Below are 26,437 nucleotides of genomic sequence, written 5' to 3'. Positions count from 1 at the left end.
GCATTTTACCTAGGATTCTTTGATTTACATAGTATTAGTAAGAATAAGCGACATTTTCTTTTCTTTTTGATGGTATCAGTTAGGTTTTTAGACCTGGGGTTATTTTAACCTGTCTTACTATGCATCCTTTCAAAGTTAAATAATTTCAGATGCCAGTGGTCTTTCTCACCATCACCTTTCCTTTTTAAATGAAAGCTAACCTTAACAATTAAAGATCCAAAAAAGCACACAAGAAATTTTTGCCAGGTAGACTTATAAGCATGTAAAAGCAAAACACTTATCAGTTAATCACACATCTCCATCCCCATTTAGTAAAGAAATGGGCATCAGTCAACTAAAATTCATCACACTCTGCACTGTCCAAGAAAAAATCAGAGCTCTTAATTGATATTAGTGGTAAACAAAAAGAGAATGCAACACTACCAGACCCTATCATACACTTTTTAAAGCGGACAGTAAGCTCTTCAACAAAATAAAAATCAAGTCTGACAGTCCACAGGAAAGCCAGCTGAGATACAGGAGACGCGTTTCCAGCTAAACCTAAACACCTCAGGGTGGTCTGGGCCCCCTGACACGAATACCAGTCACATCAGATGCCAAGAAGAACACTACTTGGGATGTGAGGCGAATGCCATCTACCACTGTCCTGTTTGTAGCCCCAGTCAGCCACCTCGGGAAGCTGTCAGACACGCTCCTTGGTGGCCTCAAGAAAGGAAAGTCTCCCATGAGAGCACTCAGGGATAAGCGTAAGTGAAATGCTACGGAAGGCAGTAAGAACCATGTATAGGACCAACCTGGGATGGGGGTGGGGGACTCAACACAGAAGGAAGGAAGGAAGGAAAGAATCCTGAACAAGTGAGTGTCTCTGGGTCTTCCAACCAAAAACCATCTGGACTAACTGGATTTTGTTAAACATGAGGAAATAGTTTTCAAATACATGCATATATATATAATATATATGTTATTGTATTTATATACAAAGGGACATTATTTTTTGTAGTAACATCAGTATTACTGTTCTTACCAAAATTATCCCATGAAGTCATAATTTAATTTAGACTATATAGTGGGAAGCTAATTGCTGAAAATATTTACTTTCACAGATTTCCCCTCTCAATGACCAAATGTTTGTTTCATGATTTAGTTAGCCTATACTCATGTGCCATAAATATAAAGGGAAAGTGGTGACATTTGCTATCAAGTACACTGTGATATTTTCTTAATCTCAAATAGGCCAAAAAAGAGCTTTGGAGACACATACTGTAGCCACGTATTTTAGGAGGAAGTGGAGTGGATGGGGGCTTCCTTAAATTTCTTCTGTACTTCTGCTCAAAAGAGACAATCAACACTGTTGGATAGGTGGGGAGCACACTAAAAGCATCTACAAAGTATATTCAGGTACATTTTGCAGGGTAACTTGATTCCAGAGCAGCGCTGTCCAATAGGACTTTGTGCAGCAATGGAAACGCCCTGCGTCTGTGCTGATCGGTACAGCAGCCACTAACTGCATGTGGTTACCGAGCACTCTAAAATGGCTAGTGTAACTGAGCAACCCAATTTTAAATTTTAATAGGCACGTGTGACTCGCAGTTGCCATACTGGACAGTGCAGTTTTAGATCAATAGAATCTTCTATTTTCTAGGAAAATATTATATTATATGTTTATTAATCATATGACAAAACTTCCTAAAACAGTTGAAGAGGAAAACAAGATTACTTTTAGTGGACAAGCAATTCAAAGTAGGAATTCTGTTATCTGCCTTCAGTGCAGAGGTGCTTAATGAGAATGCACACTAGATACTCTTTTTTCTATCATAGTTTCTTTTCATGAATGAAGAGAAAACATAGTCATTTTAGTGGTTGGTCAAGGGCAGGTCTTTTCCCTTGACTAAGCAGTTAATACTCAAGGGAAAACATTTGTTCAAAAATATCTCAACGTAAATGTGAATTTTAATAATCTTGCAATTAAAAGCAAGGCCTCAGGCTTAACCAACAGCTATATCATCACTAGAGTTCTCAAATTATTAGTCATACAACACATTAAATGTCACTGCAATTTAGCAAAGTTTTATAAGTATTCTTTCTTTCTCTTGGCTTCTACTGGAATATCCAGAGAATAAATTGTTTCATTAGATCAGAAAAAGTTTTACTATAGACTTTCAAGTTTAAAATTAGCATCTAAAAAGAGGAGAAAGGTGAGAAATGTTTAGTTTGACCTAAAATCTCTGGCAGGCATTCTTGCTAAATTGAATTTTTTTTGCTAGAAAGCAACATTCAAGTTTCACTTTTGTTAAGTTATAACACAAATTCATCAGAACAGTTAACAACACAGCACATGTAGATGGAGCTTAGAAATCTGTCTAGCGACTCAAGGGGGAAAACGAATTCTAGACCGTTAAAGTATCTTTACCTCGTAAAGAACAAACTGGTCCATTTTTTTGATTCTTGGAGCGCTTACTTCTGAACTGACTTGGAATGTCTAATGAAAGAAAGGTCTTAAAAAGAAAGGAAAATAGAGGACTGTCAAAAGTTTATAATATAACTACACTCCAAATACATCAGTTTTTGAAATTATTTTTTAACATTTATCTCTTTACTGCCTTCATTTTCAAAGGAAACATTACAGTTATTATTTTAATACACTATCATGCATCCAGATGTAAAATAGGAATGGATCAAACTTTCTACATTCTGTCCCACATAGGAGGCAGTTAACTTCATTTTGGAGAATGCCTCTGAATATCGCCGTGACGACTGTAGATGCTCCATTTCTAAAGAAAATCACCACACAGGAAACTCAGTAAAAAAACTAAATATGTCTATGAGCTCCCTTTGGGGGGACATATACATCATATATACTCATTTAAATTTTAAAAATACAAAACTTTCAAAGCTCTAATAGATGTAAACGAAATAAAAGGCTTAAGCCACTGACGGGCCTCCCCCCAGCCCTCTTTCAGTCTCACCACTTTCTCCACAAGCAACACTGAACGCTTGCGGTTACTAACAAGCAGATCAGGGCAGGTGGGCCCCTTTCTTTCCAAGCGTACCCCTCAGGAAAGAGGGAGCTGTACACTGGAGCCTTTGCAAAGCCTCCTATTACTCAGGGAGCTCTCTCGCTTTACTCTGAACAACAACTTCCATCTAAGATGGTTTTAGATTTTTGAGATGGTTGTATTTAGGGGAAAAAAGGTAAACAAATTTAATACATATTTAGTAATTACTGACGGAGGTATCACTTCACAGTTGGAGTGCCGGGTGTTACTGTCAACAAGCCTTTTAAAAAGCTCACTTAAAACACTATTATAATTCCACCATTATCCCCATTTCTCAGACCAGGAAGCTGAGGTTCAAGGTTAAGTAACTTGGTCCAAGTTCACACAGCTGGTCTGACATGAGCACCTGCTCCTAACACTGCACTCCTTCTCTGAACTGAACCGGTATTAATGGATACTGAGGATGCTTCATTTGCGTGCTTCGTTAACAGGAATGCAGCAGACACATACCCTCACCTAGTGCACTCACACACGTGACGGCACTTCTGCAGTTACTTAGGCCTGTGAATTGCTCTTTTTTCTTAACAGCAATTTGAGGTGGTTTCTGTCACTTACAGTCAGTAACACTTCCAGTACACTGAACTGTACTGTGAGTTGCTCCAAGTTAAACCTACTGCAGAGACAGACAAAACCTACCCAAGCAATTCTCTTCTTTTTAAAGTTTGCTTCCTTTTCTAAGAAAGGGCTTCCTCCTTCCTTACTGGCAGAAAAAATATACTGTAGCTTTTTTCTTTAAAGTTGTTCATAAGAATAAAATATATATATAATATATATTAAGTTGTTCATAAGATATATGTCTTTAGTCAATTAAAAAGGGAAGATACATTAGGAACTTTAGGATATAGTGGCTATTTCAGGTTTTAGATCTAATGGCTGTCATAAACCAAGGATACATTTTTTAAAAAACTACTGAAAATAAAGGGCCTGTGACTGATCCATTCATACTGATGTTCACATACACGGCTGCCTTTAATTAAAACGGAAACTGCCTTACTACAAACAATACATTTAAACTCCATGTACTTCTTCCTTTAGAATTTCTTCCTCTGAAAAAAAAGATATTAATCAAGTCTTGGCCATCTGACGTGTATGACATTAAGTTTAGGTATACAATGACTAAAAACAAGATTTGCAACTGATTTCAAAATCGCTGCTCCATTTCTTATACTGCACACCAAGAGTGTTTCCATACTGACTACTTGGACAGGCTGTTACGCTGCGAAGGTCCTTTTTATTGGCACTAATGATTTTCTACATATTAAAAAACCCATCTGCCATTTATGTCTACCACCCCCACCTTCAGTAGGGCTGGATGTGTTTATACAAGTAAATAAATACTGTACAGGAAATCTGTTTTTGTAGTTTTAGCAAATACAATTCTGATCCTGAAATGTATCCAGTGAATTTAAGAAAATATAAGGAAACCTGAATTTTGAATATCTGACATTAATTTATGTTCCTAACTCACTAAAGGAATGTACAACTACTATTCTTGAAAATATTATAGAGTTAATACTGAAAACTCATTAGTTACTGAAGGAACACCTTGTGAGTGTCACACACTCACTCCATCAGGGCACCTGGGTGTCAAATAATGAAGACCTCCCCCCCCCTTCACACGGACTGTCTGTGATAGAACCCAGCCTAATCTCCCCTGGGCAGGAGCGCACCAGCATCAGATACAGAGCGGAAGTTTTCACTGACTGCCGTGTGTAACTTGGTGCTGGCAGCAAGGACAGTGCCCCCAGGTCACACGCCCTTTCCCTTCTGTACTGGAGTCTAATGCGAATCTCAGCCACAGGACCTGGAGGGCCAAGCATTTGAAGAAGTAGGCAGTTCTTAGTGCCCGCTGACAAGGTCAGGGTCGCTGTGAGATTGCTCTGTGATTAAAAAGCCCCATCTCACACGAAATCTGATTTGTGGACGGCCAGGCAGTTAATACTGCAGCCACCCCTGTATATTACTTACTCTTTTCGCTCTTTCTTTGGGGAGTCTGTCTTACACACTCCTTTCCTGCACAGGTCAATATAAAACTTCAAAAAAAAAAAAAATCTGAGCAATAGGAGACTACAATTAACCAAAATCCAAGCTGAAATACAAGTCAACTATCCCTTCCTCAAGCAAAACAAACATTCTGAACTCCATGTACATTTCGGGGCCTTAGTACCTGGGAAAGCTAACTAAAAGGTCTGTTTTATTCATATTGAGAGGCAAGTAAGAATTCTGAAAACGTACAAATGCCTCAATTTGATTAAAAAACAGACATATTCTAGGAAAATTAAAGTCCAAAATGAAGCTTTAGGAAAATTCACATTGAAAATATTGTAAGCTTTCGTTATCAGTGAACAAATTATTTCAGTATATGAAAATTAAGTTGCCTACATATTATTCAGTACATTTAGAGGAAAATTTTTAAGTACATAAATTGTAAATAAGTTAAAATAATTTATAGTAAATAACAATCCTAGCTACACCAAGATGGAAATAATTACAAGATGCCTCTGGTCTAGAAGCAGGAGGCATGTGCTAGTCCACTTGGTCACAAAGTTGAAGTGCACAAAAGTTTCAGCAGAGGTCCAGGAACACTCTCCGCTGTCCATTACAAATGTAATAAACAATAACAGCAATAGGAATGTCTGAAGTCTTCCTAGAAAGCAAAAGGAAGCCAAATCTCACATGCAACGTTTGTTACTTGCAGACAGAGCAGAATTCTACTGCAGAACTGCTGAGCGGGAAATCCCGTTGAAACCGCCCTGGAGTTCCAAGTGCAGGTGGTCGAGCAGGTAGCGCATGAACTCGTGGGCGTCCTGCTGCTGATGGCCCCTTGGAGCAAACGGAGACCGTCAGTCCCTGTGCGGCCCCGCGGGCCCTGCCAGTGCGGGAGGGCAGTGTGCCCGGAAGGGCTGCTGCTCAGAGCTCAGGGAGGTTCCCTGCTCCTTCCTCCTCACTTTCTCCACGTGTTATACATTAAATTCTCTTCAAGAAAGAGTTCTACAACTTTAAAACAAGTCTGAAAATACGGACTACAACCAGAATTTCCCTCAATACATATTTTCCCCTTTTCCTTAAGTTTCTTCTGGGAATTATAAATTATGGAAATAATCTGCCTAATCAATGGAACTTAAATCAGAAGTCAATTTAGCATTTAGCATTTCATAAATGTTTCTAAACTATTTAGCAACTAAATATCAACATATGTTCAAGCATTTCTTCTAAGATTATTATGAATAAAATGCTAAAATTCACAGTCAAAAGTATTCAAAGTTAATAGTTCCTTTCGAGATCCAAGGAGGTGCTTTAAACTTTTTCAACACAACTTTTTTTTTGTAACTCAAAGGTAAGATTAGTATTTCCGGTCACATCTCAAATTCTATCACATATAAAAATGTTTTTTTCTCTTACCAAAATAACCTAGGGTCTAAGCATTTTCTAAAATGGATCATGAAAATTAGGACCTTGTAGTTACACCAATTTGCATTTTCATCAAACACACATCCATCCCTTTTTAAAACAATCTGCCACTGTGCATTAACAAGTATATGGACTTGTACTTGCATAAATAATATACATTATCCAAGTATATGTGCTTGTACAAGTAATGTACATTGTACATTAACAAGTATATATCCAACCACATCATGATTCTCTTGATTCTCTTTTCTTGTATCAAAATACATTATTTTCTAATGTTTCCTTTACCATTAGAAACATTTTTTCACCTACAGGAGATCATGGGAAACTCAGCTGTTTTATAAAGGTTTATAAAGGTAAGTTACAGGCATCTGTTTCAATTTGTGACCTTCCCCAGACAACAAAAAGCCTCTATTTCTAAGACTAGGAAGTGCTTTGATTCTGACTAAATGGAAGCTATTTTTATATAATAATAAAATAGAAATATTAAATCTCTATCAACAGTCTGAGTAGGTGATTGTTAGAAATTTTCTAATAAATCTGAGCCTGATTAATGGTAACTTAACAGTCATTTCTACCTTTCTATTTAGAGTCAAGAAATTCTATGATTCTTGCAAAATTAGTCTCACCTGAGAGGGGATTTAAATGACATCAAACATAAAAGAAGTTTCCTTCACAACAAAGACCAGGGTAATGAGAGTCAACTACATCTGATCCTCAAGGCTAGACTCTTCAGTAAGGCAACAAATTACAATCCTTTAAAGTTGTTACCCTTTAAACATTTCTCCAAACTATCAATACATCTAAACCACTGTTAGGCAATATAGCCAGATACATTGCTGTCTCACTACAGCATGCTGTTTAAAAAGAAGGAGAGAGATGTACTTTAGGTGCCAAAACCATGACTAGGAAGAACCACGACTTGCGTCACAAGGATAAAATCAGCAGAGGGTGGCAAAGGCTGCTGTCAAACACCTGCAGGGCCTCAAATCTGCTGACACCTGATTCCCCACAGGGATGACCAGCCTAGGGCAAGAGGGCACGTCCTCTAACAGCACAGCTGGCTGCCCACTCACGTGAGACTAGACAGAGAACGTGGAAAACACGGTGACTTTACAGCCACATTAGAAGGTGACCCTGATCATCGTGTTACCTCCTGGAAAGTGAATCCCAGTGGACTTCACTAGTCTTCTAAGGTCTTCAGAATCCACAACAGTGAATACAATACCAGTTTTATACTGACTACATGTGGAATTTCTTTTAAGTTGAAATAACAATACAATGTATGATGATAATTATTGCTTACGAGATTTTGAAAGAATCGAGGAAAATGTGTCCAGTTTGTTTTCCAAAGGCAATAAATTATTTAGAAGGGCTTTGTTTTTATACAACAAAATGTCCTACCCTCTAAAGACATTTCTAAGGTCTACCTATTATTTATATAAACACATTTATCTAGTTGAATATATTGAACTACTCTTCTTTTAAAAAGCCAACAAACACTATCCTTTATTGTTTAGAATACCACCACTTTGTTGGAAATTGTCTCAGGAACAGAGTAAGGACTAATATTAATATTTCAAATAGCCCTCATTAAATAATACTTACCTCAAATTCGGAATAATCTTCCAAACAACGTAAAATAAGGACTCTGGGCTAAAAGCAGTCTGGCTACCCTGCCATGAAGCACACAGTGTCTTTCTAAACTCTTCCACCAAAGACTTCAAAAAGAGGAAGGGATGATGGTTCCCTTAGCATTTAGTGAGAGGCTACTATTTCAATGCACAATGTTCAGTTGTCTGAAATTCGTAATAAAAAATGAAGACATAAAAAGGCTGTGGTCTCTTCTGAACTAAGTCTGAGAGTTAAGTAAGAGCATCTCAAAACCCCACAAAAACAGCAGTAATTACTGACAAAACTAGTTTTTTAACGTATAGTGAACTCTGAGTTTGCCAAGTACTGTCATACTTGTAGAATAAACCAATGGGTAGGTTACAAACCAATTCAGTTAAGAATGTTCATTTTAAAAAACTTAAAATAAGGAACAGAATCTTTCTCCTTCTGTATTTTTCCTTCTTAGCCCTCACTAGGAGCACTCTTCCCAGACCTCAGTGTGTGACCATCCGCTCATCTCTGCCTCAGAGAGTTCATCTGGACTCAAGGATCAACACTCAACTCTATATCAATGACTCTCAAAGCCAAATCTGAAAGCCAGATTTTTCTCATCACCGCTTTGATTCAGGAGTTTCCCAGTTCCAACAGGAATTCTCTACTGCTTGTCCTCTTGTCTCTTGAGACACAGTGTGCACTAAACCTGCTCTCTGCATCCTCCCTGCTGTCCCTCTATATCCAATCGCCCCTTCGCTCACAGGAATACAACTTCCATTTTCTCCTTTGAATGTGTCCAACTTCTGAGAAATTTCCTTAAAGAGAAAGAGTAGCCCTTCTTGTTAAGCCCTTCCTTCTTCCTTCTAGCTAGAATGAGGACGAAATGCTGCTGCTCCAGAGTCACCCTGGACTCTGTGGATGAGAGCCTCACCCCAGGGAGGGTGCAGCAGAGAGCCAGAAGGAGCCTGATGGTCGTGTGAAATAAACCTAGATGAATAACCTCCAACTTGACATGAGAAAATAAACCACGAATGTTTAAGTCACTGTCAGTCTTGGTTTTCTGTGCACGTAGGTAAATTGATAAATGTCAACTTCAGACTCTGTCCGTCACTACAGCTGCCATACTCATGGACACCTGCCTGATGCCTCAGAGGATCTCGGTATCTTCTTTCTCAACCCCTGTCATCCAATAGGTTCGTATTTTTTACTTCCTAGTCCCTGAACCCTCTTCCTGTGTTTGAGGAGCCCCACCTGAAGAGTCTTGTGAGAGTCTGAGCCTGCCTCCCACTATGGAATCTGAAAAGGCCAGATACTTGCTTTCTCAGCACCCCTGGCAGCCAGGACTCGGGCACATGGCCTGGGTTCTGCCTCTGTGAAGCAGGAGTTAGTGATGCAAAGAAGCTGAGACAGTGCCAAATCCTTCCTGGTGGCCAAGAGCACCATCAGGAGGGCAGGGACAGCAGTGACAGCATCCAGCCGGCACCCAACTCCAGCCGTGCAGGCAGTGGGAACTCCGCTGTGGCCCTGGGCAGGGGTCCTGATGAGACATCCTTACGCAGGCCTGGACTCCAGACCCGATTTTCTACCCATCCAGTAACGGTGAGCTCACCAACACACTTTCAGGACATTCCTTTTCTGCCGACATGGCCAGAGGCAACTTCTGCAATGTGTAACTACACCCTAAACGACGCTAATGCATCGAGTGCTACTAATTCTTCCCGAACTTCTGTGCACATGTAATTCTTCCTTGTCATATCACCGTTTCCTCTAACCAATTACTCCAAAGCGTGAAGTCTCCTGGAACGCAGCACGTTCCAGCTCATCCACATGCTGCTACTGAAGTAAGCTCCTGGCACAGCGCTTCCAGTGAGGTCACGCCCTCCCCGCTCCCGTGCCCGGCGTGGAGGTTCCCGCCCACCCTGGCCTGCTGCACACTCCACGCTGCACAATGTTCCAGCACGGTCTCCTATTCTCTCTCAGCCGTCAAGGCTTTCAAAATATGATACATCTTTAAACCCAAACGAGAACATGGCTGCACTGAATTTGAATGCATACTGGTTTGGTTCAATTGTCAATTTTTTTCCCTTCCACTTCAAATAAAAATTGACTGTACTGCCCCTGCAAGTAATTTGGTAACTACAAATTAATTTAATTATCCAAGACCAGTTCACCTAACCCTATCAGACAAATCAGCTCACAAAGCCTAACGACACTCATGCTGGTCTACACCCAGAACTGTATTTCATATACACGTCACTTTTAGAATGTCCAAATCCACAGACTCAGCAGGTAGACAGAGTACTAAATTTATCCTATTAGGTAAATAGACACAAAAGAATTCCAATAATTATTAAGGCTGCCAGCTAGATACTTACACGCAATTTTTAGAAGAAGAGGCTGTTTTTGAAATGCATGTGCCTATTAACTCGCATAATGCAATGGAAATCACCAGTAAGGGTCATTTGCTCAGCAGCTCAAAGCCAGAAAGGACACATTCTTAGACTCACACGTTGTTGTCCCCCTGGCTCCTGGTGTGGTACGTCCGCCTTCCTGCTGTCTTCCCATTCCTTAACTCCACGGCGGGCAGTTCTTTGAAATAACAGCAAAACTGCTCAATGTTACTATTTTAAAAGGAAGGGAAGAAAATTATTTTTTTTTAATGTACTAAGACTGTGAAGAAAGTACTCTGAGACCTACATACGGACTTTGAAAATGTCACCTTGCAATTTCTCATTAGAACTGTACTCAGCGCAATCTCTTCACTAAGTCTCCTCATTTACTCCAAGAAAACAATAGAAGCAGATGACTTTGCAGAAATAAAGACCTCAGAGCAAAACCTCTGTTCAAAAAATCCCCAATCCCCTCTCCTCCGCGCACCCCCAACACACACACACATAATCTATAGATTGCAATCATTTCTTTTCAGGGTGTTTGCTCCCAAGCGTTCAATAATTTCCTCAAATAAAAACAAATCACGACACCAATCACGCTGTTTAAATACGCCCCACAGAGTCACCAGGAGAATTCAGCAGTGACTAGAACTTCTTCCTTGAGCAAGACTAGACAAGCCAGTACCTAGTAAAGGTCAGTGCCTTTAAGGAGAGATCGAACTCGGCTTCTGCTCCTCATTAGCAAGGTGGCCTTGGGAAAATATAATTTATTCTGGTCTTTGATGCCACATTAAAAATCTAAAAGTACACAACTTTCAAAATAACTTCTTTTATGTAACAGCTCAGCCTTGTTGTCAGTTTTATTTTTACTGCTCATCTTACATTTTCAAGATCTTCTAAACCTCTCATCTTATGACCATACTTAAGAATGAATCATTGAACCAGGTTCTCTGAACAAGGTTCCTTATAGCCCAGGAGTCTGCAAACTGTGGCCCATGGGGACAAATTTGGCCCTGGACCAGTGAGCTTTTATTTTTAAAGTGGCTTTTATATTTCTGAAGAGTTGTGTAAAAGGGAGGGGCTGCTGAAGGGAGGAGACTGGATGTGGCAAAGATTAAAAAGATGTATTTAACCTGGCCTTTTACAGAAGTTTGCAGGCCTGTGCTCAACCCTATTCAAGAAGCAACAGGAACCAAATAATAATAACAGCTAACAGTTATTAGCTGCCAGGCACTGTTCTAAGCACTTTGTACAAATTGTGTAATAGCTTCCCAACCACCCTGCCTGAGGTTCACTACTATCCCCCGTTCCACTGATGAGAAAAGCAAGGCACAGGGAGCTGGGGTACCTGCCCCAAGTTCCTAGACTAGAGTCAGTGGCAGAGGCAGGATCGGAACCCACAGCCCTTGCTCTTAACCGTTCCACTCGAAACTGACGTCAGGTACTTAGGCTCTGGCTGTAACATTACCTGAGGGACTGAAGGATGGCATTCATGAAACACGTGTTCCCCAAATTCCGCAGGCCTGTGGCACAGATGGCAGTGGTGCTTCCCTGTAAAACGGAACAAGAGGCGGCCATCAGGAACGCCAAGAGAAGGCCAACTGTTCCAAACATCAAAGCGGAGCGAAGGGCTGAACTTGAAACTCTAGCATCAAGCCAGCTTGGAACTGATTCTTTTCTGCCCAACGAATATTTCAAATTCCCTTTCTACTCTCTGTGTAAGTGTCTGGATATTTTTAGGAGGCTGTTTCTGATCTTAGAACTGTTCTAAATGGGAGTATCTTATGGAAGCTTATGAGGGAATCGGCATTACTAAGTACTGTGGAGTACACACTGCAGAAACCAGGCAGGTCCTTCAAAGAAATACGTTTAGAAAAACTTAATACTTGTGTAAGATTCTATTAAAGCTACTACAAATTGGAAAAAATATAAATACATACATCCCAAGTACTTCTGTCCCCCACCTTTTAGTTCTAAGCCACGTAAATAATCAATACATGTTTTCCTAGCAGTGGAATACCAATCTTAAAACACCACCTGGACTTCCCTTAAAGACTAAGGTTTAGTTTTCTGATTAGCTGTACAAATGCACCACGATGTCTGAATACTACACGTGGGAAGTCAATCTACCAATCCAGGCCAAAGCGTCACATCAGCTCTTTCCTCCACGAAGTTGTAACACTTTAGCTAAGAGTGTGTCTAAACATAGCTAGCGTGACAGCACGGGGGTAGATGCAGGTTGAAATTACTGTTGTATTTAGAAGTATTTAGTGATCTTTACGTTTTGTTACTCCATTCATGGCTCATACATCTGGTAACAGCTGCATATCAGAATGAGAAAGCATATTCTTTTACGGTGAAACTGTATTAATGCAGTCCTGAGAAAGAAAACGTACCCAAACTTCAGACCCCTGGAGTTTGCACTAGGGACCTTAAACAGAAGGAAGCAAGGATCTCTGGGATCCTACAGAAATGGAGTAGTAAGGCAGCCAAGTAAGCAAGAAGAACTAACGCTTGCTAAGGCAGAGGAGCAGGGCAGCAATCCTGACAGAGGGAAGGCACTGACAGACGGACCCCCTGGGGGACTGAGTCGCATCAAGGATCATTAGTACAAGTGGCAAACATTTTGTAAAATAATCCAAGTCCAAGGCATGCAGTTACAAAAGTTTACAAGGGGCAACATTAATGTTAGAACTGTAATCAAACAGTGACTAGATCTCAACCAATTCTTACAGCTGAATAAATTTTAATTACTTACATTTACTTTCAATAACTTGCTGTTTAGTGATGAGTTTTCCAAAAGTTTTCTTTTCCTATGCCTGTCAGCTGCGAAAGCTGAGCTATTAAAACACAAACAGATGGTCAAAAAGACATTAGTACAGACACACTCCACAACAAGGTAAAGAATAAGCGTGGCTGTTTGAAGCGTCCAGGATGGGACCCGTTGGGCCCACTGCAGCCCACAAGGATTTCAAGTAACGCAGGAGCTCCACTTCCCTGGAAATCCCCGCTGCTCCTCCGGCAGGAGCTTCCCAGAAAAGCTGGCCAGGTAGATGTGGTTTGCGGGGCAGTCCCTCGCCGCCACCACTCTCTCTATCTAAATGATGGTGAAGCTTCCAACAGGAGCACAGGCCTTCCTTGTAACAAAAGGACAGCCCTGGTCTGACACGATTATTCTGAGAGTTAACACTAAGTCTCAGACACTATGCTACTTCTTTCTTAAGTTTAATAAAGGGATCATGTTTTATTCATATGTTGTAATAGATGATGATATACTGAGTCTGCAGAATGATAAATAAGTCATAGGCATATATAAATTCATTTGACTCCGCTATGGTACAAAGCATATTCTAAAAGAAATCCTAATTAGCACATAAGTCCTGAATTTAAATTATTTAAATTTTTCTTGATGAAAGAGATTTTGTTTGAAATTTACCAGAAAGCAATTCCTATCTTCAAAGCATCACTTTCAAATTATTATATGTCAGGAGAACTGATCTAAAGGAAGTAAAAACTACTATTAAACAACACAGACTTTTAAGTCTACCAACTCCTTCCTGTATTCCAAAAGTACCAGGCTAATCCAGAGTAAATACATAATTATTTTTCTTTTCAGAATTTCCACAGGAACTATAATGTCTTTGGAGCATCAGATATTAGTGACAGTCAGTTGCTTCAAATCTAAAAATGTTCTTAGGAAACAAGTCTTCAGAACTGTGTGTGTGTCCCTCAGTGCCTTGGTGACTACAAGACAAGAAAAGATCAACCCCATGGACTGCGATGCTAACTTACTTCCTCACAAATCCTGTCAGTAAAGAAGCTGAGTCACAAGCACTGTGTATATGCTACTTAGTGACAATGCCTGATAGTTGACTTTTAGTTTCAACTTATATAAATAAGGCATTTAGCTTTTCAAAATGTAAGTTACTAAATTTTACCATCAGTGATTCTCAAAAGGGCAGAATCCTTTAGATCCAAGCTGTTTAATCCGGTAGCCACGCACTACATCTACATGCGGCTACATCAACCTAATTAAACGTAAGTAAAATTTAAAACTCAGTTCCTCGTCACACTAGCAATTTTTCAGGTGCTCAACAGTCACGTGTGTCTCGCGGCCACCTGACTGGACAGCGCTGATCACAGAATGTTTCTGTCGCACAGCGCTGCTCTCGAGCGCGTGCCCCACGGTCTGAAATTAAACACGACTGTAAGCACAGCTCTAACTTGTAGAGGTCATTATAGATTCCAGCCTGCATTTGAGAAACAAAAGCAAACCTAGGTGATGTTCCTCAACATACGAAAAGGACTACAAGGTAGATTTTTTCCAGTGGGGCCAAGTAGAAGTGTAGACAAGGCGATCGGAGACATCTTTTCCCTGGTGACGTGGTCAATGGCAATAAAAGATCGGATAACTGCATAAATTCAAGCAGGTTCCCAAATGTCCTGTTTCTGTTTGACTTAGTTCTGAGGAAGTTATCTGGCATTGAGATGGCAGCCTCTTCTTAGAGAAAATTCTAAGCGGCAGGAAAAAATAACCTGGTAGCTACCCACTTCTCTAACAAAGAATCAGGTTAGTGAGATCTTTACAACAACATCACCACATCAGAGAGTGATGTTACATAAATTACTGCAGGAGTCTCCTACTTTGCAGTTAACTGTGACAATCTGAGACAAAATTCAGTATCTTGCATCTATGCATCTGTACCTGTGACTCATTCCAGACAGGGCTCCGGCTGCTTTGTTCAAATTAAAAGAAGGGAGGAGGCTCTTTGAAAAGGAGAGGAGACACAAGATGACAAGCCTAAAAGTACTTAAACCCAAAGTGTTCTAACTGGTTGAGACTTTTAAAGAATCAATTCTTCTTTCTTTATCAGCTTATAACCTATCTGGTGGAGACATGCAAGAGACTTTGGCTAACCAAAGCTGGACAGTGTTTCACGCAAAGAGCTTGGGTTATTCCCCCTCAGTATGCAATTTCAAAATACTCTTATCGGCTTTGCATGTAAGTTTGCTAAGGGACCTCACTTCTGGCGTGATCTCACAATAGTGTCCAAATACATTAGATAGCACCTGACAATCAGGGGTGAATTACACAAATTCCACCTGAGTCAGCAATCACTCTGGGCCATGCTTTTATCCACTGCAGCTTCAAAGACCATGGCTACTTGGGCTTCTGTTACTGCTTGAATTTTGGGTCCAGTGGGTTTTATGTGACTAACCGATTTAGCCATAGCAAAAACAAAACAAAACAAACAAAAAAAACTATCCACATAGGTACTTTAACTTCCTTATGATGACAAAGCATTTCACAGCTTCCTGTACTTTTGTGATATATACCGTCCCTACCAAAAAAGGGAAAGAAAGTAGGATCCTGTGCTCTAACAGTGATGCAAAGTGAAGAACAATGTAATTCATCCTAATTTCCCTTAAAAATGATCAATTTCAGAGCTTCTATGAAGACCTCATAGTACATTTCATAAGGCTTTATAACAAAGGAAGCTCTATAATGATTATTTTGTTTTCTGCCCATCCTGTGCAGTCCCAAAATTCCCCTTGCAAATAAACTGGGGAGCTGACAGGTTGGTGGGGTGATAACTGAGAAAACGGGCTCTGGAGCCCTCGGATACGGATACAAATGTTAAATGGCACGAACGCTGAGCTATGATCAGGAACCGTGAGGATTTTCAGACACCCATATCTGAGGTTTGAGTCGTTCACATTTCAATCACACTAAAAACATGATGAAGTACAGAACTCATGAACAAAAATCCTGCTCAGAAATTCTACAAGACCCCTCAATCCCATTCCACCCCTTCTCTCCCAAGGCCTGTTACTTACTTTTCCAAGTTCTGTAAGTGTTCTCTGACTTTCTGTACCAGTCCCAGCTTGGTGTCATTGACCACAAAATCATCACAGCGATAACTGCAAGGAAAACATTAATCAATGCGTGTACAGAGCTTGCGGAAACCACAGTAATGGAATCACTGAAAGGCCTGGCTGCTGTCAAGACGATCACATGGCTCTGCAGGCAGTTACTATCGCTGGTGAGTTGAAAGAGGACTTGGAATCCACAATGGAATGTTTTTTAAGAACCTTTTTAAAAAGCCACATAGGCAATGAACACTAACTTCTTTTCACATTTTTATTCAAAGGTTCTCCAATTCCTCTTTCAAAAATGAAATAAGCTGCTACATGTGTTATATTCTTTTTAGTGGTGTGTAACACCTGGAAAATGAAACACAAACCTCCAATCCTATTCCTGGAGCATGAAGCCTGAAGCTTTAACATCATGTGATCCTTCCCAACTCAAATTAACGGGGAGTTTGCGGGGAGGAGAGGTTCAAGTGAAAAGCAGGGAAAAGACAATTAACCTGTGGGGATAGCTGGATAAAAAATGAAAAGCTATACGTTTTACCCATAATTTAATTTAAATAAATTGAATTCAGATGGCTGAGAAGAATGCATCTTTTCATTCTGAAGTGTTAGAAGACAAAACTGTAAAAGAGTGGCTACATCTTTCAGGAAACTGACAACCGTTTTGAAGAAAGACATTTAAGGTATTCTTTATGACTGATATTTTGTGTGTATGTGTGTGTGTGTCTGTGCAAGACAACAAGCAAATAACATAAGGAATCACACATAGTAACTTCAACTTATACATCAGCATTCTTTTTTTTTCCTGAAATAAGCCCAGTCTTAACAGTAACAACTTACAAGCTAGTACCAATACTGCAGCTTTGAACAAAACTACTTATTGTAACTACCGAAGAATAATGACATTAACACTGCCATTCTGAGCAAACAAAACTTTGAATGCATAGCGATTAGTAAAAATTAGGTCATCTCTAGCAGAATCCAAAAAACATTTCTTACATACCTGAAACCAGTCTATAAAAAAAATTGAAAAGAGGATGATGGAAAGCAATTTTTAAAAAATTACCCACAAAAGCACAGCTTGCATCTTTTATTCACAGGAGTCAAACTGTGAATGCTTTTGAAAACTTTAACTGAAATATATAGGTAATTACTCAACACCCCCTCTCCCCATTAACTACCTACCTGCGCCGGCAATCAAGAACCCCTGACGTGCTCTCCCAGTGCCTGTGCTCAACCCCTAACATTTCCACGAGGAGCAAAAGCTGCCTTTTACATCCTGGACCCTTTCTCTATGGTCAAATACCAGCAATGGCAGGAGAATAATCCCTTATCAGTTTTACGACAAATACACAGAGGAATTAAATTACTGAAAAGGTTTAATTTCCTGCTTCCACTCGGCATAAATGTGAAGGGGGTAAGGTCTGCTCCGTAAACCTGGGCTTAAGGCACTTGGCTCCTCCAGGAACCCCAGGCGTCACTGACGAAAGAAACTGCTCTGTTACTCTAACTCCTGCTCACGTGTTTATGTTATCTTTGCATAAACAGATGCGTGTATTTCAGCTAAAACTGTGCTCAGCGTTCAAAACAAAAACAACTCCAAATGCTAATGTTCACCTAGGAAAGGAAGTTTAAGAGCAAACACAGATCACCTCTCATGTATTTACATGCTGCTGGAGTAGCTGATTGGAACGTGAACCCCTTAACCTCCACCAAGAAATGGCTGCTTTAAGAAACAAATTGTTTCACATGATATGAAATAACTAATTTTTTCCGTATTAAAGTAGTTCTTTTTGGTGTGACATGGATTCAGGCTTTAACATTTGTTAAAGTAACATTTTCATACATTGAAATACAGATTTATTTATGGCTTGCTCCATTCTGAACTAACCTGGCTTAACCGGGTCTAGCTGCTCCCGCTCTCTGAATGGTCACCATTCAAGCAAGTTGCTCTGGGCTCCAGAGCTGTGCTAACGTGGCTGATGCAACTGAGAAGCTGAATTTAAACATTTTACTTGACACAAAATTTTACTTAACAACTGAAGCAGTATACAATACTTCTCCATTAAATACAACTTCATGGTTTTGGTAATACTATATTTCACTTTTATGATTATACAATGTAGGATGTACTGCAGTGCACACGGTGGGTGCACGTGTCATTTCTAGGACTGAACCTAAGCGCATCACCAGTCTAGTTTGTGTCAACAGAAAGACTCAGTTAGAGTTATTTTTCTATGCAATAATGCAGCGCCATGTGTTTATTTGCGTTATCTTATGCAGACAGCATGAGTTACAGGGACACCTATGTAAACTGTAATTGGTAGTTAAATTAAAATACTTATTTGGGGGGTGGTAGAGTGCCTGCTTAGTATGCACAAGGTTCTGGGTTCAATCCCCAGTGCCTGCATTAAAAAAAAATAAATAAACACTTGTTTTAATTATAATATAATCAAATTATCCTTCTGGCTTAAAAATTAAGAATGAAAATTTTTTTCACTTCCAAATGAAGGCACACTAATGAGGCAGAATCAAGTGGAGAAGGTATATCACAAATTTTACGAAGAATGGCAATTACAACTTACTACAGAGGAGCAAAATTACCAAGCTGTGTGGAAAAAAGTTTTAAGATAATAAAGTAGACAATATTGAGTCATTTTCAGCAAGTGCATAATAATTTAATGAGAAGTTGCCTCTCTACAAGTCAAAATATAATCAATGCAGTTTTTCACAAAGAAATCAGAATGAAATGTATAATAAAAAAATTTCTTAGTGATTTTTAGGATTTGCACTTGTAATTCTTACTCAAGAAAGAAAATCATTTTCAGATGGCAAGATGGAACAATAAATTATTATTTCAGCTACAGGAATTATGTTTAAAATTTTGAGGTAAAGATTAAAAAGGATATTTCATAAAAAGTGAAAAATCTTCAATTGATCCACCAAGCAACTGTCAGTGAATACAAGACCTTTCTAGTAAGATCAATCAATTCAACATCTGAAATTTTTAAGTACTTTCATTTTTAGCTTTAGATGACTTTTACAAGACAAGAAATGGTGGCCAATTAATACTTTGGGTATGCTTTGTCTCAAGTGACTTCCTAATTGAAAGATCTTTGTCTATCCGCAACCTTAAAAACAATCAGTCTCATGCTGTAAATATTTCTTAATCTTTTACATCCGTCACTTTCAGCTAGATTAAAAGAAAAAAGACACGTGGGATCAAAAACCCAGATTTACTGGAATTATTTCCCTTATTTGCTCTAGTGCGTGTTAACATATTGAAAATACGTGTGCTCTGAAGTAGACTATTATGGATGCAGTTATGAAAATCGTTCAGTACATACGTACAAATGCTACAAATCATCACCAGTTTATGGAGCTGTTACAAGAAATAGAAGATGATGAATTTAATGACTATGTGTTCTCTGCCAATGTTCACTGGAAGTCATGGAAGAATTTAACAAAGGTTCACTGTACTGTTAACTCTAATTCAAGATTTTCTTGAAACCACAGGCGCACTTGCCAGTATTCGACAGAGAGAAAACATCACAGCGGGGTTTACACCTTCTCACCTGGATCACAACGCACACGCCTGAGCTCAGTTTACAAATCCCAGGAGAGAGCAAGCTTGTTTGTGACCTAGACAGACAGGTACTAGAACTTTTGTTAAAATTTAAACTATTCATAATACAAATCAATAATGATTTTTACACACTTCAGCATGAACAAATATGCATAAGATTTTCATGATAAAGCATTAAGTTGGCTGCAGAACCTACAAAAAAATTGAAGACTGCTTTGCGATATGCATAAATTTAGAGGTGATTTTCAGTTTACATAATCGCCCCCTGAATTCAATAATACTGAGTTGTTACAAGAGTTAGTGGATTTACTCAACTTAGATAGTTTTGAAACTGATATGCTCTTGCTTCAGAGTCAAATCAATTATTCTAAAAAGATGAGTCACATCTTGTCTTGTCAATACAGATGCAAATACTAGAGAAAATGGGGTTTTCTGGTACTTTATTCATTAATTGGAAAAACTTTAATAGTGTTTGTAATCTAAATTTTTATGCAATTTTAATGACTAAATACAGATCAAGCATTTCGGATGAAAAATTAGCATCTGAATGGAGACACACTCTATGTATAAAATACACACTGGATTTTGAAGGTCTCATAAAAAAAGATGCAAACTATCTCTAATAATTCTATATAAATTACCATGTTGACATGATAATACTTTGGATAACTGGGCTAAATAAAACACACAATTAAAATTAATTAACCTATTTCTCTTTGCTTTTTTAATGTGGCTACTTGAAAATTATAAATTACATATGGGATAAATTATTTCTGTTGGACAGCACTGCTAGTCTAAAGAATATCTAAGACGCTACCTGCCCAATATCATAAAGAGGTAACAACTATAACTTTACTGAATTACAAGAAATCAACTTTAACTGGACATATTTTCACTGGCTTAACACATTTTAAGTTTTCGCAATTATCCCTGTTTGTCAAGAGTCAATTTTAGGTCTTCTTACAGTCACTCGGAAGGACATTTCCTGCTAAGATTATAAACTGCACACTGCCTGAATCTACGGCGCTCTGTAAGTGTTGGCTGATGATAATGAAAGGAAAGCACCTGCCTCTAAGGGTCAAAACTTTCAGGAGCGCCTGGCACGTGGTAGAGGGTGGATACGTGTGAGCTTCCTTCCATGGTGGACCCAAGAGCTGCCTCACAGCCCTCTCTCCTCTGGCTGCCCCCATCCCCCTGTTTTGATTTCTTCCTCCCTGACCCAGAGGTCAAAAGAAAATAAGTTACAAAAGTAGGAAATGAATAAGAATTTAAATGCTGTCTTTAGCTGAGACATTGATTTTTAACCTGGAAACTATCCTACTAATACTGGTATTAAAAAGTCTCAAGGCAAACAGAAGGATTTAAAGTAAACAAAGCTCTAAAAAGTCTCTTCCTCGTTTACCATTGTGTTGAAGCTACCAAGTCAGAATTATGCTTTCCTCCAACACCTGAAAACAAATGTAGCCACTCTTCTTAGTTTGCCCTTCAGAAAGGTCACACCAGAACAAGAAGTACAAAAAAAGAACGTAACTTGTAGGTTGTGTTTCAAAAGCTTCTAGATTTGTCCTCTGAAACATGGAATGCTTTTTCCCATTTTGAAAGAAATATGGTTATAAAATATGGTTACATGTCATAAAGTGAAAATACACCTGGTTCCCAAAATGTAACTGAAATAATATTATAAAAAGTGCTACCCTTTTTCTTCTTTCCACTGAGAAACTGGAGCAGATGTCCAGGTTTTGGTGCCCCTTCATATAAACAGGACTTCATGTGTCTAACAAACAAAAGTCGGGAACTACCTATATTATACAACCAATATTTTGGCTATTAAATTAACACTTAGGCAAGTTTTAATTTAGTGATTTTAGGTGATCCTTCCAGAAAAGATGAGCTCTACTTCTAACAGAACACTTGTCAGGTAAGGAAAACATTTTCTTCTGTATTTAGTAAGAAGAGAGAACTGCGTAAGAAAATTTAGGCAAACAACACTAAAGACAAAAAAACACTTAGAAATCACATTAGGCAACATATTAGAGACGTTAGATGAGGACGTCAGATATAAAAAGGCAGGAGGAGGACGGGCACTTCCTCTATGCCCAACACCTTGAGACAAACTACACCATCATCTTAGCTACGTGCAACTTAGCCTCAAACCAAACTCCTTGAGCCAAATATGATCCTAAAGTAATTTTACATTACTTTAAGCCAAAGGTTAACAAACTAGTTAAATGCAGAGTATTACATACTGTTAAGGGCAGAAGATGCACAATTGATTTGACTACCTTGTGCTGAAGGAGTATCTACCAGGTAGCAGGTAAGTTTTCATAAGAAACACACGTTATTTATACTATTATATAATTAGGCTAAAAATTGATTAAAAAAACCACAGCTTAAGTTATTTTAAATTCTGCTTACTCTAATAAATAGCAAAACTGTCCAATTTTTTCATTACATTGTGAAAAAAAATTTTTAAAGAGATAAGAAAAAAAAATTTATGTGCACATTTTTAATTTTGATTTTTTCTAATTTCTAGCATCTAATCATACCTAATCCTTTCTATGTTTCTTTATATAATCTCTCCCAAACTCATCATTTTTCTCCTCAATCTCAACTAACATTCTGTTCTATACCTTGGTTACCTCCTTTGGGGTGATATCCCCCCAACCCCCAAATACAGTGACTTTCAAATCCACAGATACCTGTATCTGAATTAAGCTACAGTACTTGATGGTCTGCGCAATGTCGACCTCACCTAAATTTTCTTCTCTCTCACCTTTCCCCCCTAAATCCTCCCTTTCCCTTCAGCATTACCTGCTTCACGTTTAGATTTATGCTTTCGTCCCATACACCACCAACTCCCTACCCTCCTCAGTATTTTCCAAGTAGCACCACTTAGTTGTTTTAATAGTAAAAAATATTCCCTACGTGGCCACCCCCATGTGTACCCTTTCCCCGTTCTCCAAAAATTAAAACATGCAGCACGGCTCAGTCACTTGCTTGTCCTACAATTTAATGTAGGTTTACTTCCTTTTAAAAACCCTAATTTTAGAAGCGCTTGCTTCCTTCCTATTTTTGCCCTGCACCTCATGCCCCCTCTAATTATAAAAGACAAAACACCAGTCTGCTAAGAGAAAACCTTCAAATTATTGTCAATGGCTCCTAATCAAGTTAAAAAATAAGCCACAAAACTGAGCATCCACCACACCCAATATACGTTTGTATTAATTGTATTAATTACATACGCAAGTAAATCTAAAATAATACACGTATAGTTAAAAAAGAAAACTTTTAGAAGAATCACCTAGAGATGAAATAAACTATTTTAAAATTTCTTGCTATTCAGGATATCTTCAGAGTATTATTCAACTAATATCTCAAAGTACAATATACACATAGGGTGATATTTGACATAAATGACAGTGGATGTAATTTCCTACTTCCTATGATCTCTTGAACTTTTTGTCCCACTAATAAGATCTGCTTGGTCTGTGTTTTTATTAGAGAGCCAGTATCTTTACTTTGCGGTACGTCTGATGAGCTCACAGTAACGTATGTCAGCTTGCCTCTGCCTTGTTCACCAGTATTTGCGTTACTACTGTTAGTGTTATCTTGGAGGATTTTTTCTTGTGCAAAAATATGTATCCATTTGATGAGGGTTGATTTGGTAGTATCAAGTAAATCCACATTAACTAGGCAGACAGAAACTGTAACACACTGGCCACGGCCAGACGTCAGCAAGGGTGAGGACAACACGTGAAGCTCCGAGCCGGGACCCTCCGCGTTTGGTTCACGCCACGTAACCGTCTCACCCACCGACCACTGGCAGTAGGCAGAGTAAATATTTGCAAAGCTTTTTTTTTTTCTTCAGATAAAAGGTTTTAATAGAAGTTCTGATATTTTCTTCCCATACCCCCAAGTACATTATTTTGGAGACCATTGCTCTAAAAAGCAGGCCCCTAACACACAGCAGGTTCTCAATGAATATTTAACTGGATAAAAACAATATACACTATTCTGATGTTGTTATTTTCTTAAGATGTTGCTCACATTATGTCTCAAAGGAACTTGTCTCAAAGGTTTTGAAGGTAAAAATCTGGGGGAAGAGAAAGGAACTGCTTATAATGCTGAGTTTCCTTCATAAAGGATCTGTATCTTTGCTCTGTGTCTTTCTTTAACACATTTATTTCTAGATATAGTTTATAGTTTTTGTCATTATGTTGAATTTTTTTTGTTTGGTCATTTCCAATTTTAACTAATGACTGCTAATGAAGAAAAAACTTAGTTTTTGCATATTTATCATGCACTATTTTAAAATTTCTTATTAATTCTACTTGTACTAAATAAAGCCCTTGAGTTTTCTGGGTATTCTATTATATAATTTGAAAGCAGAAATAATTTTTCTTTCTTTCCAATATTTATAGCAATTATTTACTTATTCTTTGTCTTATTTCAACGGTTAGAACTGCCAAAGCAATGTTTAAAAATAGTGACAGTGATGTAAATGATGACAGAAACATTTGTCTTGTTTCTGATGTAACAGAGAGGGCTTTACTTTAATATTTCACCAATTAGTATGTGATAGCTGCTTTCTTTTGGGGGGGGACTATCATATTTTAATAATTTCCTTTTATTTCAATGTTATCAGTTTCTTAAAAATCAGAAGTGGTTTATTTATAAATGTAATTTTGCTTCAATGATACAATAATCTGAGTTTTCCTTTGAAAATGAATATATGAATAAATATGAATATGGAGGCTTATGAAATTAATTCAGTAATTATATAATGTCTTTTTGACACATCTTACTGGATTAGATTTGCTTTGGTTAAACTTAACAACTATTTTAATTAGCAAAATTGACTTCTTTTTGGAGTTTCTATCAGATTTTTGTCTTAAGGTTTTGAAAGTTTTATAATAGTAATATACTTAATGTTAAATTTTAAGTTTGAGGCCACACTGATGCAGTAGCTACCAACCAAGTGGTAATTTAAACATAATAATTAAAATAAAATAAAATAAAAACACTCAATTCCTCAGTCCCACTAGCCACTCTCTTTTACAGCAAGGTGACTCAGGTATACATATTTATATGAACATTCTTTTTCCAGATTCTTTTCTGTTATAGGTTATTACAAGATACTGAATATAGTTTCCTGTGCTATACAGTAAATCCTTGTTGTTTATCTATTTTACAAAGTAGTGTGTATCTGTTAATCCCATACTCCTAAATTTCTCCCCCCTTTCCCCCTTTGGTAGCCTGTAAGTTTGTTTTCTGTATCTGTGAGTCTCTTTCTATTTTGTAAATAAGTTCATTTGTATTATTTTTTTAGATTCCACATATAAATGATACCATACAATATTTGCCTTCCTCTGACTTACCTCACTTAGTATAATCTCTAGGTCCATCTATGTTGCTGCAAATGGCATGTTTCATTCTTTTTATGGCTGAGTAGTATTCCACTGTATCTACATCTACACCACATCTTCTTTATCCAATCATCTGTTGGTAAGACACTTAGGTTGCTTCCATGTCTTAGCTGTTGTAAATGCCCACTAGCAACTTTTAATTGCTCAACTGCTACCAAACTGTATGGGACAGATGTCATGCCCAAAAGAGAACTCTCTCTCTCTTTCTCAGCTTTAAAATTCTGAAGCTTTTTCCATGCCTATTGTTACTGCTACTGAAGCTACCCAAGTCATAAGGCTCCACATCAGAGTCTTGAAGAACTAAGAAAATATTCTCAGACCAAACCGTTTCTTAACTCACTTGAAACAAGAAGCAATCATCTACAAATTACTGATATTTTAAGCAACAGTAAAGAAACAAGTCCTTTAATCTGCTGGCTACAAAGCAATCTTTATACAGTAAGTCATGTGTAACACTAATACAAAAAAAAAAAAAACAAACCAAACTTTTATGCAAAAAGTAACCCTCAAGAAAGACAAGGGTAAATAAATGAAGTTTTAAATTCTTTTTCATTCCCCTGTTTAATAGATAATATCATCATAATAGGATATCTAGAGGAAACTTTGACCTCTAGTTTTATTATAAATGACAAGATACAGATACAGAAAAGAAAAAAACAAGAAAAGCTGATGTTCTAATGACTTCACCTATTTCAAACCAAGAAAAGTTAAAATCAAAAGAACTCTTCCAGCAAATGGGCTTATTTTTAAATTCTCTTTTATTCAATTCTAATGTATTGCCATCAAATAAGCCAATTCTGGAAAATGAGAATACCTGCAGAGAAAATCCATTTTCTTTGTTAAAAGCAGACAAGCACCAGCTTATCAACAAAGAAACTTTTGTTTTCAGATCATGCACTAAAAGGTTTCTTTTTACTAAAACTCCAAAATACTGTTCTTAAATTTAAAAAATTCTTATCTAATCCTTACAACATTGAAAATTTGTGCCCAAAAGTTTATAAGGCTAGTAACAAAAGATCTTCCCATTTTTAATTACACCTGCCTCTGAAAACGATTCAATATCAATTTAAGCCCACAAATAAAAGC

General features: G+C 38.1%; 1 protein-coding gene across 10 annotated transcripts in view; it reads right to left on the bottom strand.

Annotated features, from left to right (window-relative positions):
- The window catches only part of LOC116153395 (ubiquitin carboxyl-terminal hydrolase 3), a 213,828-nt gene that overhangs the window by 69,526 nt on the left and 117,865 nt on the right, over nt 1–26,437 (bottom strand). For 8 of the 10 annotated variants that reach the window (XR_010380831.1, XM_064485514.1, XM_064485516.1 and 5 more), the window contains 5 exons: nt 16,304–16,387; nt 13,224–13,305; nt 11,934–12,016; nt 10,583–10,664; nt 2,411–2,495 (listed from right to left, as the gene is read on the bottom strand). Coding sequence is in view for 9 of the 10 variants with exons in the window: in XM_064485514.1 (XP_064341584.1) it covers nt 2,411–2,495; nt 10,583–10,664; nt 11,934–12,016; nt 13,224–13,305; nt 16,304–16,387 (416 nt within the window). In the remaining variant the exon portion in view is untranslated. Of the gene's footprint in view, nt 1–2,410; nt 2,496–10,582; nt 10,697–11,933; nt 12,017–13,223; nt 13,306–16,303; nt 16,388–26,437 lie in introns of all 10 variants that reach the window. The other 2 variants (XM_064485519.1, XM_064485518.1) reach the window with 1 other exon arrangement.

Source organism: Camelus dromedarius, chromosome 5 (assembly GCF_036321535.1).
Source record: "Camelus dromedarius isolate mCamDro1 chromosome 5, mCamDro1.pat, whole genome shotgun sequence".
In the NCBI taxonomy this organism is placed as follows: domain Eukaryota; kingdom Metazoa; phylum Chordata; class Mammalia; order Artiodactyla; family Camelidae; genus Camelus; species Camelus dromedarius.
Note: the sequence above shows the minus strand (reverse complement) of the source record. Positions and strands in the feature narration are given on the sequence as shown.